This window comes from Myotis brandtii, unplaced genomic scaffold, assembly GCF_000412655.1.
Source record: "Myotis brandtii unplaced genomic scaffold, ASM41265v1 scaffold517, whole genome shotgun sequence".
NCBI lineage: Eukaryota > Metazoa > Chordata > Mammalia > Chiroptera > Vespertilionidae > Myotis > Myotis brandtii.
This window is the reverse complement of record NW_005369706.1, coordinates 2,861,561-2,887,332: the sequence shown is the minus strand read 5'-3', so window position 1 is coordinate 2,887,332 and position 25,772 is coordinate 2,861,561. Positions and strand designations below refer to the sequence as shown.

At 38.0% G+C, this 25,772-nt stretch overlaps 1 protein-coding gene across 3 annotated transcripts in view; it reads right to left on the bottom strand.

The window, feature by feature from the left end:
- Positions 1-535: 535 nt before the first annotated feature.
- SLC38A4 (solute carrier family 38, member 4) overlaps positions 536-25,772 on the bottom strand; it is a 58,728-nt gene continuing 33,491 nt past the window's right edge. For all 3 annotated transcript variants that reach the window (XM_005877400.1, XM_014548620.1, XM_005877401.2), the window contains 14 exons: positions 23,201-23,291; positions 22,575-22,690; positions 19,763-19,836; positions 19,205-19,297; positions 15,352-15,433; positions 15,179-15,261; positions 15,023-15,081; positions 13,879-14,154; positions 13,667-13,746; positions 12,306-12,406; positions 10,513-10,637; positions 4,873-5,017; positions 3,464-3,561; positions 536-1,987 (listed from right to left, as the gene is read on the bottom strand). In XM_005877400.1, the coding sequence (XP_005877462.1) occupies positions 1,886-1,987; positions 3,464-3,561; positions 4,873-5,017; positions 10,513-10,637; positions 12,306-12,406; positions 13,667-13,746; positions 13,879-14,154; positions 15,023-15,081; positions 15,179-15,261; positions 15,352-15,433; positions 19,205-19,297; positions 19,763-19,836; positions 22,575-22,690; positions 23,201-23,291 (1,525 nt within the window). In that variant the 3' untranslated portion in view covers positions 536-1,885. The remainder of the gene's footprint in view (positions 1,988-3,463; positions 3,562-4,872; positions 5,018-10,512; positions 10,638-12,305; positions 12,407-13,666; positions 13,747-13,878; positions 14,155-15,022; positions 15,082-15,178; positions 15,262-15,351; positions 15,434-19,204; positions 19,298-19,762; positions 19,837-22,574; positions 22,691-23,200; positions 23,292-25,772) is intronic.

The following is a 25,772-nucleotide window of genomic DNA, read 5'->3' as shown; positions in this document are numbered from 1 at the left end:
TTTATATAATTACATATGTTGACATTTTTAAGTTAGTCATTTCAAATGTAAAACATTCAAAATATATACAGATTTTACAGTTTTCCATTTTTTGTTAATTATTGATATTTACATTTAAAAACATTCAGATTAAACATTTTTTTAACACTCAGAAAGTATCTTTTCCACTTGCTATCTCTTTAGATGAATGAAAATACATCTTAAAGATGCTGTTTGGAAAATTTTTTCCAATAATAGTAACTTAAAAGTTATGATAGTTTCTAGTAATGTTCAATTTCCATAAAAAAGTGCACCATTTTACAGTATTGTGCCTCTAGAAAATAATACACAAAACAAATATATTTTCTTATAGCACATTCCAGAAAAACTATTGGAATATGATTTAATATTATCATACTTATATGACACTTGTATTTCATACTTGGCTTTACTAAAATATAAAATATAGAACAAATGTTCTTGCTACTGATTTGAAAAAAAAAGTAGCAAACTCCAGAAATTCCAGGCGGTAAGTACTATTTTTTAAATCCATTTCATGTATGTTGTAGAAGTGAGCAAAAATAATAGTTTGCTTCTCCTTGTAGTGTTAGCATTTATTTTTATGGAGAACCACTCAACATTGTATTAAATGGCAAATAAATGTCAGCAAACACCTGTCTAAGATATAATGAACTAAATGCTATTGTAGTTATGCTAAATTAAATGAACAGTATTATTAATAATTATTTGCAAATAAGAACTTATTTTCTTGCAGGTGATTATGATATTACTGTAAACATTGAAAAAGAACATTACTGAGCTATGTATAACTTAGGTTTCAAATTTAAAATATCCCCAATAGACAGATACATACAAATGGATTTTTGAGCCCATCAACTTAATTCCCTGCCCTCACCCCAAATAATATAAATGTTTTGACTGTAATGAGAGACAAACTACACATGTAAAAAATAAAAATCAAATGTACCATACATTAAACTCTGGCGACTACAGAATAAGATTATATACACAAACATATAGCAATCACAGTTTCCTGCACTGAATGTTTAGCAAATAAAAATGTATCAAACAATACTGGGTAGTGTACCTCCACATGAATTGTGGTCTTCTAAAAATTCTGAATGAGAATGGAAGACGAGAGGGAGAGCATTGTTCAATAATAAAAGTATGATAAGAGGACTAGGACTAATATGAAAAAGCAAATGCTTCCAGAACAGGCAGTTTAGCTATAAGCATTATTTTTGTTGTTGCTCTATAATTTAAATAAGACCCCTCTCTTAATGTTTAAAAAAAAGTCTAAATGAAGAAGTCATTAATTCAATGTCACAAATAGGATGGGCAAAATATTCTTTTACTGTTGATAATAAGATATTCTAGCCTGGTGTCTGATCATTCATGTATCTTACAGGGACAGTTTGTAAGACATGCCTTTTGCCTGTTATTAAATAGATCCAAAGTGTTTAGTGCAAGATTAGGGGAAGGCATTAAGTGGTGATAGCTTTGCCACCAGGGCATTTCGTTTGATATTCTGAGAATAAAGTATTTGGTACTATGGAAAGGGGGAGGGGACTATCTGATGACCATTACACTCAGCTACCCTTATTCTGCTTGTACAACAGCAAAAATACATCATCTTATACTCCTCTGGCAAAACCTGGGTAGAAATGTGCACCACAGATTTTAAACACATAAGCAGCCACTCTTGACAAAAATGATGATTTTCTCTTCTGAAGGTGCCTGGTGATGTTACTGGTGAATATCTTTGGAATCTTCTTGTTACTTCCTATGAATAACATTCCAATCATCAGGGTAAAATAGCTCACATGTCCTTTGGAGCATAATTTGTAACCACTTCCAGTAGAAAAAGAAAGTATTTTTCTTTGGGTTAGTGATGCTTAGTATTTGGGGGGTTGTAAATCCAGTCAGTGATAATGAGCGCCATGCTTCCACTCATGAAGATGATGCCAACCACGAGGAAAATTAAAGCCTGTAAGTCAGAGAGAACTTGTTAGGAACACAGAAACCATCCTTACTTAGCAAAGCTTGTGCTAAGTCAGTAAACAGTAAATTGTTTACCTAAGTCAGCAATCTGATTTGCCTATTGAATTGTATTATTCTTATAGCTCAGCTATCTATGCCTAGCAATTCAGTCAATTTAGAACCCTAGTTCAGGAAAGAGGGTGAATACATTAGAGAGATTGTAACCCAAATGTTCAAAATACGGTAATGGTTCATTGATTTGGTACATCAAAATGATGGAATACCCTGGAATCATTAAAAAGTCAAGCAACAGAAAACAATTGAATGACCAGGGGAGAGCTCACAGTCTTTTAGGTGAAAAAAGGCAGGTCATAAAAGAGTAGTAGGTGTGATGAAAATTTATAAAGCAAACAAAAATAAAATCCTAATATATGTTGCATATTCCTTGGGGAAAAAAACGAAGTGTGTGTGTGTGTGTGTGTGTGTGTGTGTGTGTGTGTGTATGTGTATAATACAATGCTTTAGAACAGTAACACTAGAAACAGCCTTATTTAGTACCACACAGGTCAATCTCTCAATTCTATATACTAGGAAGCAGCTGCTAATTTCTTTTTAACTTGAAAGAATCTAGAATATAATTTTACTCATTTTTACATCTGATCAACTGAAAATGGGTCACAAAAAGGACAAGTAACTTGCCAAGGTCACACTGCTATAAAGCCCAAGGAAGACTATCTAGAGTAGAAACTTGGGGGTGAGATGATTGGAGGAGCTTTTGATACCAAATTGTCCCAAAAAACCCCAAGAGGTGAATGACTCCCAGGCAAAATTAAGTGTAATTCATTAAGAGGCATTCTTTTCAAGTCTTAATATAAGACTTTATTAAGCAGTCATGGATAATATGTAATTATTGGGAAAACAATTATTTCTAGTGTATTTTTCTGTGGTTATATTACAGAAAAGAAGTACATACTCTCTAGTTTCATAAAACTCTATTTCATATCTAAAGAGGTTAACTGGGAAAGGAGTGCTTCTGCTCTGGATCTCAGTCCACACTAGAGGACAGCAAGCTCCTGTGGAGGGGAAAACAAAAGCAACATCTTTTCTTTTGGCCTTACAAACCTAACGAATATGGCCAAAGTGTTTATGAACACTGTCCTTCCTGCGTAATTTCCCATAAAATAGTGCCACAAACGCTGAGTGGGGGAGATAGGATGCATGTGTGCCTGTGGGAGAGCTCCATTAGCCTCTGACAGGTAGGAAGAACTCAGCCCAAGATATTAGGTATTTGAAGAGAAGAAATCCCGGAATCATCTGAGCCAGAACTCAGCCTTCTTTCTCTCCACCAGAGAATTCCAATTCACCTTTGATTGTTCATTCTTGTTCAGCAATTCATATTTTTTTTGAACCATGTGTATTTTCTGGTTTATTCTGAGTAGTCAAAGAACAAGTTATAATGGGGAAAATTGCAAGTCTTACTTACCCCAACCTTTTGGGGTGACCGAAGAGGTTCTTTCTTGACAAGTTTAAGATAAAAAGCTGCTGGGAGAATGAAGATCAGCATAGTGGCAGAAGAAGCCCCTGAGGAGAGAAACACCGGACAGGTCAACGTCTTACATAGCAGATCTGACTCAGCAAACCAGACACCAGATCTAAAGCTGCCCTAATCTTAGCACTAAATCCACTGTAAGATCCTCTGTGTTGCTTATTCAAAGAAGATATGTGTATAAGGAAAATTAAACTATACCTAACATCATAGCTGCATACTAAGTACACATAACCTATAATCAATAATAAAACGACCAAATGTTACAAATTTACAGGAAATTAATCCTATATAATAAAAGCCCAGCGACCGAATGGCAGAATGACCAAAACGACAGGAACAACTGAGGCCCCTCACCCTGGCTGGCCCCGCCCCCAATCGGCCCCCATCGGGGTGGGCCAACTGGACCCCACCAGTGCACGAATTTGTGCACTGGGCCTCTAGTAATACAATAAGCATCTACTAAGGAGGCTGAACTCATCACGCACCCTTCCTATTTACTTCTAACTTTTCAAGTTGCTTTTACCTAAGTTTTAGAAGTTTTATACAGTATTGTATTTAAAGTTGTAGTAAACCCCCAAATCAGCAGAATAAAAATATTAAATATATTAGCAGGCCACACAGTTAAGGGAAATAATATGCTTTACAAAATCAATCTCCTCCTCCTCCAAAGATATCCTTAATTCTCAGCTAATCACAGACCTGAGAGAGCATCCCGAGGGTAAAATCTGTCTCCCTTATTTTTTGCTGCAGAGTTAAGACCTAAGTGCAAACCCAGGGTCCACTCCAAGGTATAGGACTTGACTTCTGTGGGGCTCAGTTTCCTCATCTGTCAGAAAAGGCAGCTGGACTAGACGACCTGTAAGGTAGCTTTTGGCACTAACATTTTCGGATTGTGTGAGTAACTTCCAGTGTCACCTGAGAGGGAGGGAAGGTGACAGCTGGAGCCCCATGGGACTATTAGGAAGCCTGGGAGCCTCAGACAGATGGGGATTCTTGGCCTCCCAGCAGAGGCTCCCTGTCTGCCATTTAAGGGGCTATCAGTTTGAGTTGACTACATGAAAAGGTGGAGGGATTAAGAAGTACAAGTCGGTAGTTACAAAATAGTCACAGGGATGTAAAGTACAGCCTAGGGAATAAAGTAAAAAATATTGTGATAACTATGTATGATTTCAGACGCGTGCTGGAAATTTCAGGGGGAACACTTCATTAAAGTATATGGTTATCTAACCAGTATACGGTACACCTGAAACTAATACGAATTAATAGTGAATGTAAACTGTAATTGAACAACAAATTTTTTTTTAAAAAAGTAGATGGGGGAAAAAAGCCTTTCTGAAACTCACCTATGAATCCAAAGATGTATTTTATAGTTGGCACAAGGATGACCAAAATATTGTTAAGTGCAATAAGCATGGCTGCAATCACGATATGTCTTATCCAGCTGAAGGGCCTTTTGGGAAATAGCAGTGTTGTCACTGACGTACGAATCTGCAACAAGAAAGTTCAAAGGCAAGGTCACTGCTTTGTTTTTTACTTTATTATTTAAAACTAGAGGCCCGGTGCACAAATTCGTGCACGGGTGGGGTCCCTCAGCCTGGCCGGCGATCGGGGCCAATCAGGGCCGTCTCGCCCAGTCCAGGTGGAGGGAGTGCAGGAGGTTGCCTGGCCGGGGGAGGTTGGCTGTGGGAGCGTGCTGACCACCAGGGGTCAGCTCCTGCATTGGACATCTGCCCCCTGGTGGTGTCATAGCGACTGGTCGTTCAGTCAACCAGTTGTAACTGTCACTTAGGCTTTGATATGTATAGATATTCTCATTGCTCTGGGGCATTTTCTTTGTTTCTCCTTTTTCTCCCAGAAAATACCTTGATGCTGATTTTTTTTTTTTAGAATTTTCTTACTGTGATAAAATACACATAACACAAAATTCACCATCTTAACCATTTTTAAGTGTACAGTTCAGTGGTAATAAGTAAATTCATATTTTCATATGTACATACAGTATAAGTACAGTATAATAATTTTTTCTTAAAATCTGTCAGAAAGAGATAAAATAACTGATAAGAGATATAAATCAGAGGTAGTAAAACCCTTGTTGATTTCTAATTATGTCTTGTCAGACTGGAGCAAGCATTAAGGGTGAGCACTGAATTGATTTGCATGGGATTGCAAATGGAATCTTTACAAACCTGGGTTTTTCTTAACTTTGCTTTGCACTTAACATGTTTTTTTTTTCCACCTGATTTTTTAAAAATGATACTGTGTTTACTCCTTTCTCTTTTTACCCGTTTAGTCACCCCCACCCCGCCAATTATAGATTATAAATACACAAAAGACAAAGGACAGGACCTAATAATGTTAACATTCCTCAGAGTTTCTAGCTTAGAGTCTTGCATACAGCAGGCACTCAGTAAATGTTGAATTAAATGGAACAGAACAAATCTTCCCCCTCCCTTCAGGGTCCTTGACAGATTTCAGCCCTATTTTAGTGACTGAAATAAGTAGGTGAAGGGTCAGGAGAGGCTCCTTTGGCAGCAGCTGCTCAAGTTACTCTGATGTAACTGGATGAAAAGGTCCTTTGGAGTAGAGGGAGCGCCAGTTATGTTTGAACAGCTTAACAAAGTTGGAAATACTCTTATCTTTGGACTCTTAGAAGACACTTTTAACTTTGTGGAATTAGTCTATTGGCTTTTCAATAAGTGAGCACTTCATTTAAGCTGGGACATCACATTTTTAGAAATGCTGGGATTGATTTGCACTTTAAAATTTTACTTCTGAAGTCTCTTAATGGCATGGAGATGGGAATTTACTTAAAAGAGAAAATGTAAAATATAGTATTTTGAAACACATGTATGAACGACAAAAACTTCGAACTGAATTGCTTGCAGTTTCTAATGTGACATTCCTTTCATACCACTGCACCAAAATTAAAGCCATCTGTTCAGGTTTATAAAGCAATTTCATTTCCAGAATGGCAAACCAGAGAGTCTCTGGAAATGGTTTAAGAGCGACTTTGTAACGGATTTTAAAAATTGGATTAGCAAAAATTATGAAAGTCATTGTGAAAAGGACTGAGGAAAGCAAATGCCTTTATTTTGTTTTCCCAGCAGCTTATAAATTCTACATTATGTCCTATTTAATGCTGTCCAATCTGGTCTAATCAGTGGGCTTGAAATGAGCTTTCTATGGTACATACATAGTGCTAAAGGGTTCATTTGTCTGAAGTGCTACATTTATAGAATAAACAACTAGAATATAGGTTATTTCCAGGCAGAGGTCACATCTAAGTGCTTTTTAGTCCTTTGTTAAAATAACACATTTAACTGAATAAGCTGAGTTAGAGGCAATCCTGTATGTACAGTATAAGTGGTTTCTTAAGGTCATATGGCTCCCAGAAGGATGAAGGTTTAGCATAATGAGCACTGGTTGGAGTAGATGGTGAAAGCTTGTTCCTCATGGTGAATAAGGAATAACAAAATCCAAATGGAACTGAAGATGTTTAGAGTTGCCAGTGTATTCCTGAAGAGGGCGATAGGGCAAGCAGGGAGTCAGCAGGCTGCTGGTGATGGTAGGGGGAGGTGGAAAAGAACGGAAGGAAACCTGCTGGTCATTCCATGTTAAAATGCAGCCTTGAGATGTGAGCCTGGGATCAAAAGATCCTCAGCAATTCTGTTTACCTATGTCAGCATAGAGATCACTCTGGCTTATTACCCACAAAGCACTGCCTGCTGTCCACTTATCTAAGTGCCCTTTTCTCTACAGACACAAACTGATAAGAACCTGGAAATGTGGGTCAGATGCTGTGGGTGGGGGAAGTCCCCAGCAACCGCCATAGCTTCCAACTCTGAATGATTCCAGAAAAGTTCCAGAGCTCTAGAGAAAACTTGTTATTCCCAGAGAGCGTGTTCTGAATGGGAGCCTTACTTAGGAGGTGCTATGTTCTAATGTAGGACCCGACGTGAAAGTCAGAAATGCGGAGGGAGAGGAGAAAGTGGGAGCCTTAGGTCTAAATTCTAAAAAAATAAAACTAAAAATAAAAAAATTCTATTGCTTAGGAGTAAATCACAGTTTCACTTTGTAGGATTGCTTAGGACAATACCTATGGATCACGATTCTATTCCAGTTTACATAGCAACATCTGCCATATTCCTATGCCTACCTCTACATACACTTAAAAACACATCTGAAGGCAACAGACATGAAAAGAATGACTTTACTATGATATAATGAAATAGAAATAGCTAGAGAATCTGAGACTTGATCTCTTTTTTGTAAGGTGTGGCAGGTGGAATTTGAGTCTCTGTGTTCTTGATAAACCTGTTAGAATTATTTGCTTTTCTGTTTTTCATGGTGTTGTGTGAATTGTACTATGTAAAGGGAAGTATAAGCTAATATGCATTATTAGTCCTTGGGGAGGACTAACAGACACTCCTGCCCCATATCATCTCCCTTCTACTACTAAGAAAGAGAAATGTTGGGCTGCCAGTGAAAAAGCTCGTGTCTAAATTCACTTCATTTATTCATCTGCTCAACAAACATTGCAAGCTCTCACTATGTGCATTTGAGTAAGAAGGAAAAAACTAATCTAACTGGAGAAAAGAAAGATAATAAATGGATTAATCGAAGGAAAAACCATCCAACCATCTTACAGCAACAAAACCATTCTCATATCTTCCTGGGTTTGTAAGAAAGAGAGCCCAGTTACATGTTGAAAGAAAAAGAAAAAAAAACAAAACCCAAAAACCCAACCCTAAAATTGACAAATTTTAATCCAGATTAGGTTTTATTTGCTTGTTTGTTCTATTATTTATATGGGGATATTGAGGCAAACTAAATACACTTCTTATTGGTCAAGAGTCTGTTAACACATAGAAACCTGCCAAGAGAACCATGCTGAGACTCGGCATTTGACACATTGAAAATCCTGGCTCTAAATTGTAAGAAACAAACAAAAACAACACTAACAATGTCCTCTGTCACCTTGGGGGAAGTGAATGTCGCCTTGTGGCACTTGGCTGGGACAAGGAAGCTGACCCATCCATCACATCCACAGAGCTGGGTTTATTCAGCCCAGATCCTCACCCAAACTGGAATTGCTGACAAATGTCAGCAAGTGGAATGGCCTAACACTTTTGCTAGAAAAGGGAGTTTGTACATCTCAGGAAAAGGCAGATTCATTTGAAGATGGTTTTCCTTGGAAAACATTGCTGATATTGTCCTACGCCAGTCATTCCCTAACCTCCAGGGATTTACAACCAGGAGAAAGGTGGACAAGTATACAGATCATCTCAGTGTAACATTGTGAGGGCAAAACAGAATTACAGGCACCGTGTTTCATAAATGCAAAGGTTGAGTGAAAATAAATAGTGAAGAATAGCAGTTATTTTTCTGAAATTTGTTTCCTATGGTTAACTTTGGTTCTAACAGACATCTAATGGGGGATATTTCCAGCCTACTGCCCTTCCTGATGGTAGTGGTGCCTTATCTATCACATATTCCATGGATGTTGGGGTTATTAATGTCGAGGTGAAATGGTCACCAGTATATGAAAAGCTGACTTTTACTTTCCATTGCCATGATCCAGACAGCACTGTAATGCTATGAGTGCTGTGTTAGTTTACCTGGTACTGAATAGCTGTGTGACCACAGCCAAGTCTTAATCCCCTGACACCAAGACTTAAAAGCACTGTATTCAGGGTTTATGAATAAAGCAATACAGAAGCACATACCAGATTTCTTTTACAAAATGCTTTGATTCAACAGTGATGTGCCTACTGTGTACCAAAATGTAGTTAGTGATCTTTACATATAAAAAGAAGGGCTCCCAATATTCTTTTCCCAGTGATGTGATTTGCTTAGAAATTCTACCCTATAATACACTTCCTGTCTACAGCTGTCTTCTGCCTTGTATCCATGTTGGAGCTGATTTTAGGCTAAAGCTGTGTACATGTCATTTGAAATACTTTCAGATATATGAGAGGCAAGACATTATTTAACAGTAAATATTAGCCAACATAGCAATAAGGATCTGATTTCATGCACTCATGAAAAAGGAATGTGCCAAAAAATATTTCAGCACACACACTGCATTTAAAGTGACCACAGAGTCATTATATGAGCAGTCCTCCTCTGCTTGGCCCTGTATGGAACATTCTGTACAGGACACTGCCGGTTACTGTGTCGCTTATTTTCCCCCCTAAAATGAATGAGTAAATTCAGTGTTTATGAAAGGAGAAGAGTTGGCAGGAGAACACAGACCTATGTTTATCCATAGGTGGTGGTTTTAACTCACGCAGCCCAAATCTCTACAACCAGCCCCGCTCTGTGATCCCAGAAAACTGACGCCAATGCAAATGCCAGGAAGGGGCACGCCAGTGAGGACTTGTGTCAGCTTGGGGGGCAGTAGAAGAGATATATGATGGATAATGTAACTTTTCCAAAAAATTTGGTTTTAGGATGCCATTTACTTCACATGAACCCCTTTTAATTAGTCTTCAAGGAATTAGGTTAAATAATATGACTTTTGGATGTTACTGTGGCACAATAAACTGGGGTGGGGGGATGAAATACCTTCAAAACTGTGGTGAAATGTAATATGAGTTGAAAGTTATTGTGGTTTTGGCTTTCAAGTGTCAGAAGTTATATGAACTCCTACTCATTTCTACTAATGCACAAGATAGAAGTTCAAGATCTGTTTTTTTTATTTTAAATTTAAAAATAAATTTCAGCCTCCATAAAGCTGGAAAATAAATAAAAATAAATTTCATAATTTCCCCCCCACACACACTTTAAAAATACCTAACATCTAAAAATACTTGCTCTATAGTCAATTTTAAGTGACTCCAAAATGCTGTATAAAAATAATAATATTCCTCGGGCATTGCGATTGCAAACTCACATTATAATTAAGCCCATATCAAGTCAGAACATATGTACTAATCTACGGAGTCAAGCAGGATTCTTTCCTCAAAGCTCCATGTACTTACTGGGAACAGGACGATGGGCACCGTTAGTGTTACTGCCACAAGGACCGCCAGGCGTACCATGAGGAGAGGGGTGTCGAATGTGTACACTTTGATGTAAGCATGAAGCAATTCATCTTCAACTTCTCCTACAAAGAGGAAGAATAGAAAGAGTCCATTTGGTTACCTCTGGCAACATTCTACAGAGGGAACATAGTACAGTAGAAACAACTCATGTTGGCGAATCCAGACACTTCTGTTTTTACTGTGTCTCTGAGCTTATTAGCTGTGTGACCATTGAACAAAGGGGCCCTGAAGCTTATACATTGCAGAGGCTATTATGCATGGTGACACATCTATCTCTGCTCCACTGAAGCATCACAAAACAGATGATAGACTGAGGTGCCCTGGTTCAAGGTCATGAAAGGCCCAAGCACCACCAGTTGTCCCTCACATCCTGACACCACCACCCCCTCGACCCCCACCTGCCCAGTCAGCCTGAGGCAGCTTCTCCTAACCCAGTATGGAAGCCCTAGTACAATTGATCTACAACATTTCTTCAAGCTCAACGATTATGACTCCATGACAACATGGATACACATACATTTGGATTTTTCAAGTTTTTGCTTGTCTTATGAAACTCAGAGTCAATATAAGTAACATTCAAGGATGAGTTAGTATTAGTTTTACAGGGTCTCTCAATGAATATTGTGCTAAGACTAAGATGCCGCCCTCCTGGAAAACACAGTCATTTAGAATTTCAAGCACAAATGACAAGGAGGTGCTAATAGAATCAGATGCAGTCTGTTTGTCCCATTACTCCCCTCAAAATCAGACAAAGAGGATAAAAAAATATCTTCAGTGGTATTGACCGGACTTTCATTAACTCACAAGCAGCAAGGACTTAATGCCCACTCTAAAGCAAGTACTTGGTTAATAGCCAAATATTGGTCAAATAGAATAAAAGTCAATCAAATGGTGCTTTCCCTCACCCAGTCTTTCCCCTCAACTTGTCTTGCAAACAATTTAATTTACCAAGTCACTCAGAAAAATGCAAAAAGTTAAGTTTATACAAAAAGTATATTTATGATTAGTGTGAACAAATACTAGCAGGCCAATGTTTGACTCCCTGAAATTTGTCTGTAGGGCCATGCTTCGGAGAAGGGAATGACAATCCTACTCCTTTTGTGTCCTGTTAAGATGCCATAGAGGAAGTGTTTTAGGCATAATCTAATGGGGCCACGTCACATTTTGTTTTGATAGTACATTCCCAGATTGAAGGGAATTCTGGCATGTACTTTCCTTTCTTTAGGAAACCATTCATTATAACAGAATAGAATAGGATGAGCAAAAAATGTTGCCTGATGCTCCCAGCCCTCAGATTTGACTTAACTGGTAAATAAAAAACAGGTTCTAACTCTAGAATGTTGTACTTTTTCTGCCATTTGCTTGGTAGGTAGTTATTCTACCAATAGAGCTTTACAACATGCAATTGGATTCACTCTCATTGCTTCTAGCCTGAGATGGACTAGGGAGTCAAACCAAAGAAATACCACCTATCCCAGAAGGAAAATACTTAAATTTTTAGGAATTAAAAAATGTATGAATTTACAAATTGTTGTAATTTGTTAGCCAATCTGGTTCAGGTCCTATTTTCTTGGGTCAAGTGACAAGGTTAAGAGAGCATGTTAACCAAGTACTTGTATCTACAATTCATGCTGCTTAAGAGGGTAACTAAAAGAATGATACCTACTGGGGTTAATGATCAGTTCAGCCAGGATTTGCACAAAGAGAATGACTTTGACAGAGTGACCTACCATAAAATGTTAGGTAACCAAAGAGGGCAGCAAGCAGGTACATGATGAGCATCCCCGTGATGGAAATATTTGACACTGTCTGCATCTTCCTCCGGGACCGACTGGAAATAAAATGAACACTGAGTTTTGTTTCTTTAAATTTATGAACAGGTCACTTTTTAAAATGAAAATAAGAAAATAATGAAAGGATGTATGTCATTATAAAACCTCATTCCTGATGCAAAAGCATAGCTTTTTTAAATTTGTCTTATAAAGGATTTGTTTCCATTTTTCTAAAACATTACTCCTTCAGTCTTAGAAACAACTACCTTCCTAAAAGAGGACAAGTTTATTTCCTGTTGACAAGTAAGCTTGTCTACTGAGTATTTAACAATGTAATTAACATGAAAGCCTTAATATTTCATAGTGGGGTGGGTTTAATGAGGACAAGTACCTACGTGAATCAGCAAAACCCTACCTCTAGGAGTTCTATTATTACCAGGATACTTGATATTATTACCTGGACAGCTTCTAGAAACCATTCAGGAAGGCACACAGTGGCTTGAAGTCAATTGGCAGGCCTCTAGAGTAACTGCTACATGTGATTTTCCAAGACATCAAAATAATTTAAAATTCAAAAAAATTTTTATGAAATAAATCAGAATTTATGGGGAAAGTTATTGCTACTTAGTAAAAATGAAGACTGAGATTGTTCATGTCTGTGTTAAAGAAGTTGAACCAATTATATGACATTATCCCTTAAGGCCAAAGAGGGAAGCTGCTATTATAGTGGGCTCAGATCCAACTCATCCTCAAGTGGATGCAACAATCTCAAAGGGCAAAGAGTATTAATGACATAGAATATCAGCTGGAAGAAACAAGATTGTCTAGCCAGTGTCTCCATTGTACAGGTAAGACAATGGAGGTCAGATATTGGCACATCTCTGTGGTCAATGTCTTCTAGACAAGGGTTAGGGACTGACTACAGGTGACCTCAGTGGCCTAGTAAGGTCACCCTAACCATAATTTTTAATCTTTATGAGTGTGGTAGTTTCCAGTTCAAGTGACATCACTTCTTTCCGCCAAAATTAAAATTTGAATTCTCCGTGCCTGCCAAAATCCTTACAGCAACTGGCTTCTCCTCTTCCCTGGACCCTCCCCTGGACCATTAGGGTGGAGGAATAGAAGAGACGGACGTAGAGAAGGTAGTGCGGTGAGGGGTCTGACTCACGCCTTTCTGGTTAAAGCACATTACAGAAGAGTAGTTACAGCGCAAATTCTCTGAAGAGAAAGCTATAAACCATGCTACTGAATAAAGCACGTTAGAACATATGAGCCTATTTTCAAAGCAAATTAGAATGCTAAAATGATGGCTGCCTTACTCTTTAAGTTCACTGTAGATGGGAAGGACCTCAGGGTGGCAAACAAAAGCAAATGCTAGGATAGGAATTGCATAGGCCGTCTGAAAAACAAAGACAATACCACATGTTTAGCATTCCAACACGGATGGCAATCCCAGGCCACCTCAGCTTATGAAATAAATGCTCAGAGGCCACACTACTAGGCTCATTAGAGACCCAGGCCTCGCACTTACCCGGGAGTTGAATACAAAGTATTTGGGTTGACACTTGTCATCACTGTGTGCTTCATACTCTACTCCGCTGCCATGAAGAGAGTCCTTGGCCGGGTTGTCATCGAGCCCTGCAGGATTCTGGTGGGTGTAATCCATCATGAAGTTCACACCACTGCTCTCAGAGTTGTTGGGTAACATTACCAAGTGCATTGGAAATGTATTGTTGAATGTCAGATTTCCAACATTGTGATCCAGATTGGGCAGAGGGCAGGGTATTTGGAATTTCTTATAAATCACCTAGACCCAATCATAAAAAACAACAGTGTTAGCCTTTTGAACACAATGATATGAAAATCTGTATGTGTGCCTTATGGGATGAAGGTGAGGGGCCTCTGCTGATGATTCCTTTTAGGCTAATGGACAATGGAGACTCCCTCTATCTAGCCTCTGTTCTAAGGAAAGAGCTGGAACTATAGTTGGAAGCCCTACCCCTTAAAGTCAACAAGACAGTATTCTGCATGAATCCATCCTAAGCTTCATTCATACTCTTCCATTAGAAAGATGATCATTTCCTTGCTCTGCCTCATGTCTTTTATTTTTTCAAACTAATAATAATATGGGTTATTAAAAACTCCCTTCTCCTTTACCTCTTTGGAGAAATGCTGTATAAAATCTGGCACCCATGATATTACAAGAAATTCCTTTTTGGTGGGGATTGGGGACAGGTGAGGAGAGGGATTTCTTCTTTAATCCCACTGTGGTTGCCCTCTCTTCATAGGTAGAATGATTAAGAGAAAATGGCTAATTCATGCAGATATGGCTAATTCGGTAGCCTACTCATTTCTCTTCTAGGACTCTTATCTTCTTCTGCCACCTTCTAAATACTAGGTTATTGTCATGTTCCCACCTGAAGTATTCTTTTGGTCCAAATATATATTGTGTGCCTAAAACATACTATTATCAATGGTCTTGACATTCTAACTCAACTATTTTTAAACTCATGACTGTTCTTTTCTCATTCCAAATTAGAATACAAAAAAAATATTGTTTGTGATGCAAGAACTATTTCATGCTAGTGAGGTGCTTGAACAACAACAAAAAAGAACACTAATTCAGGCACTAAACGCATCTCATGCTATAAGAATCATGTCAATAAATCACTTACCACACTGACAAAAAACACCATGCAGGTAAGAGAAAATCCACTGGTATAACCAAGGTAACCTAGGAGTTAGCAGAGAAATTATGGAAGGTGAATATGGCATCTACAATCAGCTTACTATAAATATAAAACAAAAATAAAAATAAAAAACAACTTTACCTAAATTTTTAAGTAGAGAAAGTGGGAGAATGATTCCAACAGACACAAATATGACGAGGTAGTTGCCATTGAGGTACCATTCTCTAGAAGAGAAAGACAGACCAGAATATTGGGATTGGAAAAGACCAACTAGAATGAGTCACTTGTTATTACAGAGAGAACATAAGACCTACCCAGTATTTTCTTCAAGTCCCATGAATGCTTTGATTACTTCAGGTAGTTCGTATTTAATGATAAAGAGGTAGCTTGACATTGCTAAAATGAAAAGCATAACAGCTTAGTAGAGTGCACAGCATTAAAGTCACGGGCAAGTTGTGAGAAGTCCTTGCATTTGAGATACACATTCTTCCCAGTAAGGTGCACATTTAGTCCCCCAAATGGCAAGGAAAGTTCCCCACTGTGTATTCTGTACTGCTTCCAAGTTCTTTCCAAAAATAGCCATTTGGCCCTCTGGCTCTTGCGTCTGGAACTTCGCTAACAGTATCAATAACGATTCTGTGTTCAATCCTGCTCTGAGGTTTTCAGTGAAGCTGCACTTTGAATGTTTTCCCCTCATTAGTTATAAGTCATCAGGGACTGTGCTGGGTGATCCTGTCTTAGTGTCTATAACTTGAGGAAGGGCCTGGCAACAAAAGGCCTGGGTGCACCAGGGTAGACTACGTGTCCCTCTAGCTCTCTCCAGGTGGGTGCCAGTCCAGTCCTCTGTCTAGTCTGGCATCATACTTGATTGATAAAAGAATACAGGAGTGGATAGCTCCTCCTCCCGTGGTCAATGAAATTTTTCCTCCTCTGCATCCTGGCCTTTCTTTGGCCAAATAAGAAATTATACGAAGTGGCCACATTTCTTGAGCATTTAGATAAGTGATAGATGTGTGATCATGCACTCTTCTAAAAACCAGATGAAATCTATAAACCCAATCCCTGGAAAAACGTTCAGTATATGTGTATATATGCATAATATATAATTTTGCCTACAACTGTAGGGATTTATGCAACATCCCTTTCTCAGTTCCATCCACTCAGTGATTTGTTATTTGACACACCGTCAAAAGTCTCAATTAAAAATAAACTGGCGGGTTTTACATTGAAACTGAATGTAGAATTCAGCTGAATGCTACATCCTCCTGGCGAATTTTTGCTAACACATTTTAAAGCAGATGCTAAGTTGTAAGTTGAACTATTAACATTAAACTAATGAATATTACAGATGTTTCCTTAACCTCAAATGGAAGTAATAATGGTGATAATAATCCCCCACACTTTTAGTTCTGCACATCACTCATCTAAACAGCAAGAGGTACATTATTGTCTTCATTCCTCAGCTGAGGGCAGAGGGCTTCCATGGCATGTCCAAGATCATGCAGCTTGAACATGACAGACCTCATCCCAAATGCACGTTCCCTGCTTTCAGGCCAGTGCTCCTCCTCTATTGTGGAGTGAAGTGATTCTTACAATACCTGCTGTATCTTCTGCAAACACTGCCTGGTTAATCTTTACAAAGCTTGGCTAAAGCAAAATCTTACAGAGAGTAAACAGACGAGATATTTCTGATTAACTGGCTTCGTGCGGTACCATTCAATTTTAGAGAGCTATTATTGCTGACTTTCAGTGACGTTACCACTGTTAATGTGTTTGGTCTTCAAAAATTCAGAATGATCCTGACCTGTCTGGGTAATGTCAACATGATTCTGCCAGTGTTGAAACATCCATGGTAAATGTTAATTTTCAGGGGACTGAGGAAATTAAACATTCTAAATGTGGAGTTGCTAAATACAGAAATACAAGTGATTCCCCTCAGGGCAAAATAACCACTCATCAAGTAGAGTAACCAAAGTGAGAGCATTTTTAGGAACTATATATAAAATTTTATCTTTCTACCTTAAAGCCAAACTTCTTGTCATGTGTGTGGCTTCATCGAGACACCACTTTATAGTTTATGCCATTATTTAGAAGCGTAATAGTAGCTATACTTTGAACAATAGACGGTGCTATTGCCACTTAGCCTGTTGTAGTCAGGGCTAAATATGTGTATGGTCATTTCAGTTGTCCAAACAAAATAGATCAACTGTAGATAATCCTATGAAATGCTTGATACTTTAAATCCTGATAAGGCTGAACATTTGAACCAAATGTAGAGCAGTCTATTTGGTGGAGGATGGGGGCTGACATGCTTATGACCCCAAACCAGTAAAATGAACAAAGCAATCCTGTCAATACTGCCAAATTCTGCCCAAGATTGTAGTCTTAACATATAAAAACACGAGGAAAAACAAATATAAATCCATATATGCCTGGATTTTATCTGCTTAACAACTATCCATTATCAGGAGCAGATATAGTTAGATAAGGTTATTAAAAGAATTGCTGCATTCCAGAAATCCTAGATAATTCCAGTGATTTTATTTGTCAAAAAGGGTTACCTATTTGTAAGATCTCTGTGCAAGTTTATTTACTGCAGCATCGTCTGTAAGAGTGAAAAACGGGAAACAATCCAACTGTCTGTCAATAAGGGATTCAGTAAGCCAATTATGCTACACTGGCACGATAAAAAATGCAAAAGCCATTAAAAAGGACAATGCGTGGATACAGTCAGGGCATATTGTTAAATTTAAAAAAGCAAACTGCAAATCAGTATTAAAAGAAGATCCAATTTTAACAGAAAAAAATATACTTATTAAATTTGGCAGAGAAAATCCTGAAGTTGTTATTTCTAAGGGTGACTTACATAAACATTTCTTTGTCATCTATATGTTTAAGTAATGTTTTAGTTGTTCACAGTTAGCATTTATTTGTCTTATAATTATACAAATGTCCATTTAAAAAATAATCAGAAGGGTTCCAGAGACATGGACATCGGATCTGAGAGCCAGGGCGGAAGGAAGCATGTGCCATATGTTGTCTTATTTCATCCTTGCAGTGACCTTGTGAGGATGGAGCATTACTCCCACTTTCATAGATGGAAAATTAGACTCAAAGGATCAACGTGACTTTCCCAAGGTCACAGATAGTGACAGAAATGGACTCAAATTCAGGTGCATCTGAATCCAAAAGCCTACCATCCATGCTAGGGTTTTAAGTACCTTTTAAAAATAGTAACAGACAAGATACCTACAAAGAGGTCTAAGGGAGCCCAGAGGAAGTAGGGAACACTAGTTCCTAAAAGCCTAGAGAAGTGGTGGGTTGTGGGAGGGGAGAGAGATAGATAGAGATAGAGAGAGAGAAAGAGAGAGAAAGAGAGAGAGAGAGAGAGAGAGAGAGAGAGAGAAAATCTGTGTAATTGTGTTTGTTAGGGTGGAGAACTACAAGAATAGGGGAATTGAATATAATTTGTTATGAGATGACACAGGACACATAGTAGAGAGATAGGTAAGATAGATGACTAGATAGATAGATAGATAGATAGATAGATAGATAGATAGATTTGAGGGGGTTGTTAGGAAAGGTATCAGAAAGGTAGGTGGAGGAAAGATGATGAAGGCCCTTACATATCAGGCCAAAGAGTTTAAATTTTACCTTGAAAATAATAAGGAAGAATTTTATGCACAGTAGAAGCAAGAATAGATTTGATTTGAGAAAGTTAGTCTGTAGGATGAATTGGAGATAGGAGCAGGGGAAATTCAAGTTCAGGTAATCACTGTAGTGGTGAGAACAGAATGAGAGGAAAGGTTGAAGAGGTAGGTAAGAGATAACATAAACAGGAGCCAGTTGGTATTTGATTGGATGTTCAGGGTTAGGGAGAGAGTGAAAACTTAGGCTGACACTCAGATTTCAAGGAAGGTTTTACTCTATATTTTAATTCTAGAAGTCATTGGTAGGGTTTTATATAGTATTTCATTGTTACATATTGTTATTTTTAATTAAAGAGGGGCAGCAAGTCTATTTTTAAAACTTATTTTTTTAATTTAAAAACTACAAAACAGCTATTTTTCTGTATTTAAAGTGCTCATGTATTGTGTAAGAGTTTTCTTATATATTAAACATTCTTTAGAAAGTTTAAGTAGCCTGTTGAAGGCTATATCTCCTTACCTCCAATGTTCTGCATTGTAATGGAAATAAAAGCTGCGATTTTCCCAGGCCATCCAAATGCCTTTTCCCCCAATTTTTCATAAATCAAAGACCCTACAATCAAAGATAAAATAACCTTGTTAAAAAGATTGTTTTAATGACTAAAATATTTCTGTAATATAATTCTACACTGGAGTCTCAAATGTGTGAATAAGAACCATATATAAATTATAAACTCAAAAGATGCGATATCAAAAACCAATGCAAAATATGTTAAAATATTCCCTACACAAGAAGCAGTGGCTTCATTCATGTGAGCTCCATGCAGCAAGTTGAAACTCTTATTATTTGGATTATTCACCAAAATCTTTTTATCTATTTGGCTTCAACTTGAGCCAGGTGACTTTCACTTCTCTCAGTTGCTCAAATAACTAAAATCATCGAGAGACCAAGTCATTGGGCTCAGAAGAAAATGAAATGTGAAACTGACCAAAATCATTCTATAGTTATGGAGCTATAGACTGAAATACCCTTTAAAGATAATCAAAATAGGACATTTGGACTTAACGGGTAGCATACCTCCTTCCTTTGAAGTCTTTAATAAAAGGTGAACTGAATAGAGTGATAATATTGCCACAGTAAGCAGCATGATTCTGTGAGGGGAACAGAGAATAGAAATAAGTTTCTATAATACATAATACATAATACATAACAGATGTTACAATAAATGATCACATTGGTCTTTTCAATCATTAACTTTCTAAAAGTATGGATTTGGGGGAAGCTGAGAAATTCTTTTCAGAACTCCACACATACTCTTTAATGTTACAAAGCTGGAATGTGCTATTATTTATGCACCAAAACCTACTACCTGAAGTTCCTAATATCTCTCTCTCTTTTTCTTTAGTGTTACCCAGTAGTAAAATCTGGTTCATAACTTAGGTGCTAAATGTATAGCAAAATTAACAAATACCATATCTGCTTACTCAGCACATGGTATACATCATATTTGCATGATAATTGTACCAACATATATAGGGCTATTCAGTAGTCTGGCTAAACCTTATTCTAAAATCTAGAAATAGAAAAGCCAAAGCGAGCAGAGTCTGAGCTCCATTACTACTATCCCAGCACATTAGGGGTCAAGTGGTGAACGAGAGGGTCAGGCAATAGAGAAACAGAAAGGTAAGTGTAGGGTGCAGGGAAATTGCTTTCTTGTATTAAAACAAAAATCATTTCTGGTTCAGGACCCTCCACATGTCTACATGCATATATGATTTCTTTATCTAGATAGTTATCAGTGTCTCTCCAAAAACAAGACTTGAAAAACAAGAATAGAGGCATTTATGTAATAACTTAAAGAGCAATACTAAATGTTGCCTGACATTTTTTTTAAAAAAAATCACATTCTTTGTCTGTTTTCACATGAAGAGAGCACACTAAACATTTTCCCACAGTTGATCATGTCCTTTGGTAACTCCTGCTGCAGTCAGTGTTGCAACTGTACATTTGGACCACAAGTTACTAATTTTATAATGACTCTAACTTTGTTGTGCCAGAACTGACTAATCAATGACTTGTTCATGTGTTCTTCTGCATGCCTTATGAGCTTACCTGTTCTTAAAGAATTATATATTTCAGATGACATCATTTTGTCACTTGTAAAAATACTGGACATTCCCAGTATTCTAAACACAAGCTTGCTTTGGCAAACAGAGTAAAACCAATGAAACGCTGTGTCACTTGCTGTGAATTAAGGGAGAGAGCTGAATCCAGTCTGAGCTGCTTACACATAAAACATACCCACAATGTAGAGCAATTTAGCTTCTCTGGCCAAATTAACCTACCACATGTTTGTAAGCCTGAAGTGAGGCCCTTGGTTCTAAAACTGGAAATGACCTGTGGCTCTAGCATTGGGGAAAATGTTTAGCTTTTCTGTTCACCAGTGATCTATGCTAACTTCCTAATTATTGATAGTACGTGTAATTGATGAGAAGACATTATATATGCAGCTATATGAATACATCTCTAGCTAGGAAGATTCAGAGAATTTAAACAATGAGTTTATTTCAAACATGGCTTATAAAAGTAAAGTTGATATAAAAACCCATTCAGCTAAAAAATCTTATAGCTAAAACACTTCAATGAAAACACTAACTCAATATAAATATTTATAGTCCTGCTTGATCCTTAGCCCTCAAATAGCTGTGTGGTTATCTAATCATAAGTGATGTTCAGAACATAAATAGCATATATTTGTAATATAAATATTGCATTCTTAGACAGTTATTTAATGCTCTAGCATTGCATTAGAGATTGTGATCTGCATTCACACTGATGCCTGACTAATATCAGACTTGATTCCTGTGAAGAATTCCAGTGCTGCCAACTGTGTCTTGGAAAATACCAGGCAGGACGTAATTTACACAAGCACCTGTGGCTGTCTGTCACCGACAATGCAGTATCCTTCCTCCAGGTCAGCTGTGTGACGTTACTAATCTCAGGCAGCTTTTGACCACATTTGATTACAGTGCATAGGTTTAGGAATAAACTTGGGCCGCTCCACAAATATTCCCTGTGCCAAGCCTGTACTAGGTCTTGGGGATACAAACATGTGATGAGTAAAATCAGACCTGGACTCTACTCTCTGGAGGTTACAGTGTAGCAAGGGAGATACACATTTATCAAATTAGTCACACAACTATACTGAAACATTAAAAATGGTGAGTAAGTGCATAATAAAGGTGGTAAGGTGGTTTGTCCCAGTCATGGAGGTCAGGGAAGGCAGCACGGATGTGAGGCTGAGCTGAGATATCAGGAGTTACTACATGAAAAGGAAAGAGGATTTCCAAGAGCATGTGCAAAGGCCCTGTGGTAAGAGGAAACATGGCACCTTCATAGAATGGAGAGAAGGCTAGTGTGCCCAGTATATCTGGTGCCCAGGGACATGAGAGATGAGGTGTGACAGAACCAAGATATTCAGGGCCCTGGTTTAAAGTGGGTCTTTTTCCCAAATGTGTTATAAAGTCAGCTTTGCTTCTGAGAAAGATCTTTTGACTACTAAACACCAAATTATTTTAAGCATCCACTAAATAATGAATTAGGTTTTTTCAATGGTCCTATAGGCTGTGGTGGGGGGCTTCTCCATCGCTATGGTTGGTTGAGAGCATACAGTTTCTGCCATTTGATTAGGGACAGTTGGTTGAACACGTACTATGATTTGACTACTCTGATTCTTCCTCAGGTTGCTAGTTTATCTAAAAGCAAGAGGAATATGCTATTTTCTCAGATTATTTCTGTTCACAAAGATCAAACTTCAGATTGTTAATTAAAAGAACACCAGGTATATATATGGGCTTCAAACCAAATGTGGACATGTCCATTCACTTACACAAACAGTATGATCCCTGTGTTGGCCATGGCATAGGACAGGCCCAAGATTCCACTGCCCATGATGGCATTACTCAGGTTAAATGAAGACATTCCAAACGAGGTGTTTCCAGGATGCTTGAAGAAAAAGGGACACATTATCAGCAAATAACTACCAGAGAATGAGCCAGTTTGGGATTATTCTTATTTTCACATTATCTTTACTGGAGGAGATTATAGTCTGAGCTTGAAGACTAAGATAACATCACAGTGAATAAAAGCTTTTTTATTGACTCAACTTCAATTAAAGCATGTAATTGTCAATGGAATTCAGTGCTTAGCTCTAGCAAGGATCTCGGTTAAAAAAAATACAGGTTGAGTATCACAAAGAAGGGAAAACATGTATGATTGCAGATTGCATTTGGGTTAGAATGATTTCTCCAAAAAACAAATAAATTTCATAAATGATTTATGTAGCCATATGGCGAACAGGAAAAACAAGCCCTTATTCCAGTAAGGGCCTGAATAAACAGAGAATGTGCTGATCAAGGCTTGGAAAATTTCAGTCACACTGTTTTCCCACAGAGACCTGGGTAGATCAGACACCCTCAAGTCCTGTTTATTGCCCGAAAGCAGAGATTCACTTACATGCTCATCATCATAATCTGCCAGCTTCTTTTTCCCCAAAAATCCATTTGTCAGGAATTTCTGACTTTCATCATCTTCATTAGTAAATTGACTGAACGAGAATCGAAAAAGGAAAATAAGAAAGTAAATACATCTAAGCAAATGCTCTGAATTATATCTATGTTTCAGGTGATTTAAGTGGCTGAATAAGGGGAGGAAAAACAGGACGCCTAAAACTTTTTTCTCTTTTCCTCCATACGAGTGTCCCGTGCAGCCCAGTGACTGAGCTCCAGTTAGGGGAGGGAAGGAGGAAGTTATGAAAGAAGAAAGTATTGGCGCTTTAGTTGGAATTTTTAAAACCACATTTCTTCTCCTCATATTAATTATGCAATAAAGGGAATAATTAGAGCTCATTTTGTTCCCACTTAGAGCTCTTCCAAAGGAAAGATAAAGACTCGTCATGGAGGTTTCTCAGCTCCTCCCACACTATAATCAGATCATTTTATTAATTCAATAAATGCTTATTAACGGACTAGGCACTGTGGTCCTCATCTCACTTGATGCTCAAATATCCCCATGAGAGGGCCTTCTGTGCCCTGAGTCTAAGGACAAGGTGACTATGGCTCATATAAGTGAAGTCACATGCTTACACCCACCACACCCCAAGTCCAGCATCTTCCACATGCCGTCCCAGGCAGGGGCCTATAGCTGATATTTTCCTCTTTTTTTTTTTTTTTTGGTCTCCATCTGTTTATTCATATAACCCTCTCTAGAAAGCAGTTCAGTGGTAGCTCGATGTTGTGTTTGGTTGTTTTTGTTGTGTGAGTTTGTATATTTGAATCACTCTGCAAATAGGCTTGGTGATTAGACAATGGATGAAACTAAGAAAACATTAAAGAAACCCAATGAATTATGAGAAGAGTTGAGAGGAAAGCGGGACATTAAAATGTCACTCTTGACAGAACATGTGATTATGGTCTACTTGTGCGCAGGCTGGAAGCTACACACCCCTCACTGTGCTGGTTGGTTCCTGTAGTTGCTGGCCGGGGGCTTTGAGGGTATGAACCTAGTACCAGCCCCATTTCCAAAGGCTTGACTAATGAGTCCAGCTGCCACCATTGCCTATGGACACTGCACAGTATCACACAGGCTTTCTTTTGGTCATATGAAATGCTCAACTATGCATGCTTCTTCAAAGTGCTTTATAATGAGATAGATTGCAATTTTTAGGGCATTTCTTACATGACAGAGTAAGATAAAAACAATTGGAGGACATTTTATTAAAATGACCCTTATAAAAAAGTGGAAAATAATTATTATGGGAGATCTGTACTGATTATATTTAATAATAGGAACTAATCCTGAAAGGAACCTTGTGAGGAAGAGGGATGACGAGGTTACTTTTTGAGAATAGAGAACAATGATCACAGGTGTGGACAGAACCAGCAGACAAGATCACAAAGTTCTATGTGCTTCCTAGAACCTGAGGTGTGGGTTTTCAAGACCCTCAAGTGTACATCCAGGTTGGAACATTTCCTGCCATTCTCCTCCTATTTCCCATAGGAAGCGTAACGCCCTCAGGTGCCGCCTTCTTCCATCTCTGCACTGCACCCCTTTGTGTTTTATTTAGTCTGTAGTTAATATACTTGCTATGTGGAGACTGGCATATAATATTCATAATTGGAATATGAGACAATAAGATGAAATGGAGCCTAAAATAGGCCTAAGGATAAAAACAAAAGTGATTTAAACTCTGGAATACCCAGCATTCTACTTTTTACCTTAATCAGTAAACTAGAATCCTTTAGTCCATGAGTAGTTTTTAAAATTTAGAATGTGGAAGTAATTAGATTTTTCTCCAAGGCATTTGCATGCTCTTATTTTGGCATGGGATGAGTTGTGCTCAAGAAACACGCCAAGATTGTACAAAATATGAGGAATGTCCCCAGTGTCTTCAATGTTTTGATACTGAACCCAGCATGTATTGAAAACACAGTGTAGTGATTCCAAATAAATGCATTATATTGAATTTCTCAAAAATTTACATTTCAAACCAAATAAAAACAAAACCCATTTTAAGGTGATTATAAAATTGGAAACCAATGACCCATGTTTGAATCAGAGGTGAAAAGGTAGGGCACTGTGAATGGTCCAGAACATGCTGTATGAAGCTTAACAAAAGCGCCCTTTCTCTTTCCATTATGGCTTTTAGAGGAGCAATGGAATGGCTCCATAGGACTGATCTTGGGACGGTGTCTCCTTCAGCTTGGCCACCTCTGCAGAGCTCCTCTCTGTATGCATCCTTCTCAGAAACAAAAGAGCCCTCAGACTTGGGTCAGTTTACCAAGGGTGATGCAGTAGAGGAGAAAGAACATGTTTACTGAGTATCATTTTATTCTCAGAAAAGTGGGTGCTGGTTTGCCAGTCTGCATTTTCTACTAACACCCAAAGAAGAAAATACCTTCTCCAGGGTTAGGCAACCACTATGCAGACTCCAAAGCCCCATGTTTTACCACATTGTTTTTCCTGCTGTAGAAAATACCATCATTTACATCTCCGAGGTCTTTCTTTTTTATTTATTTATTATTAATCC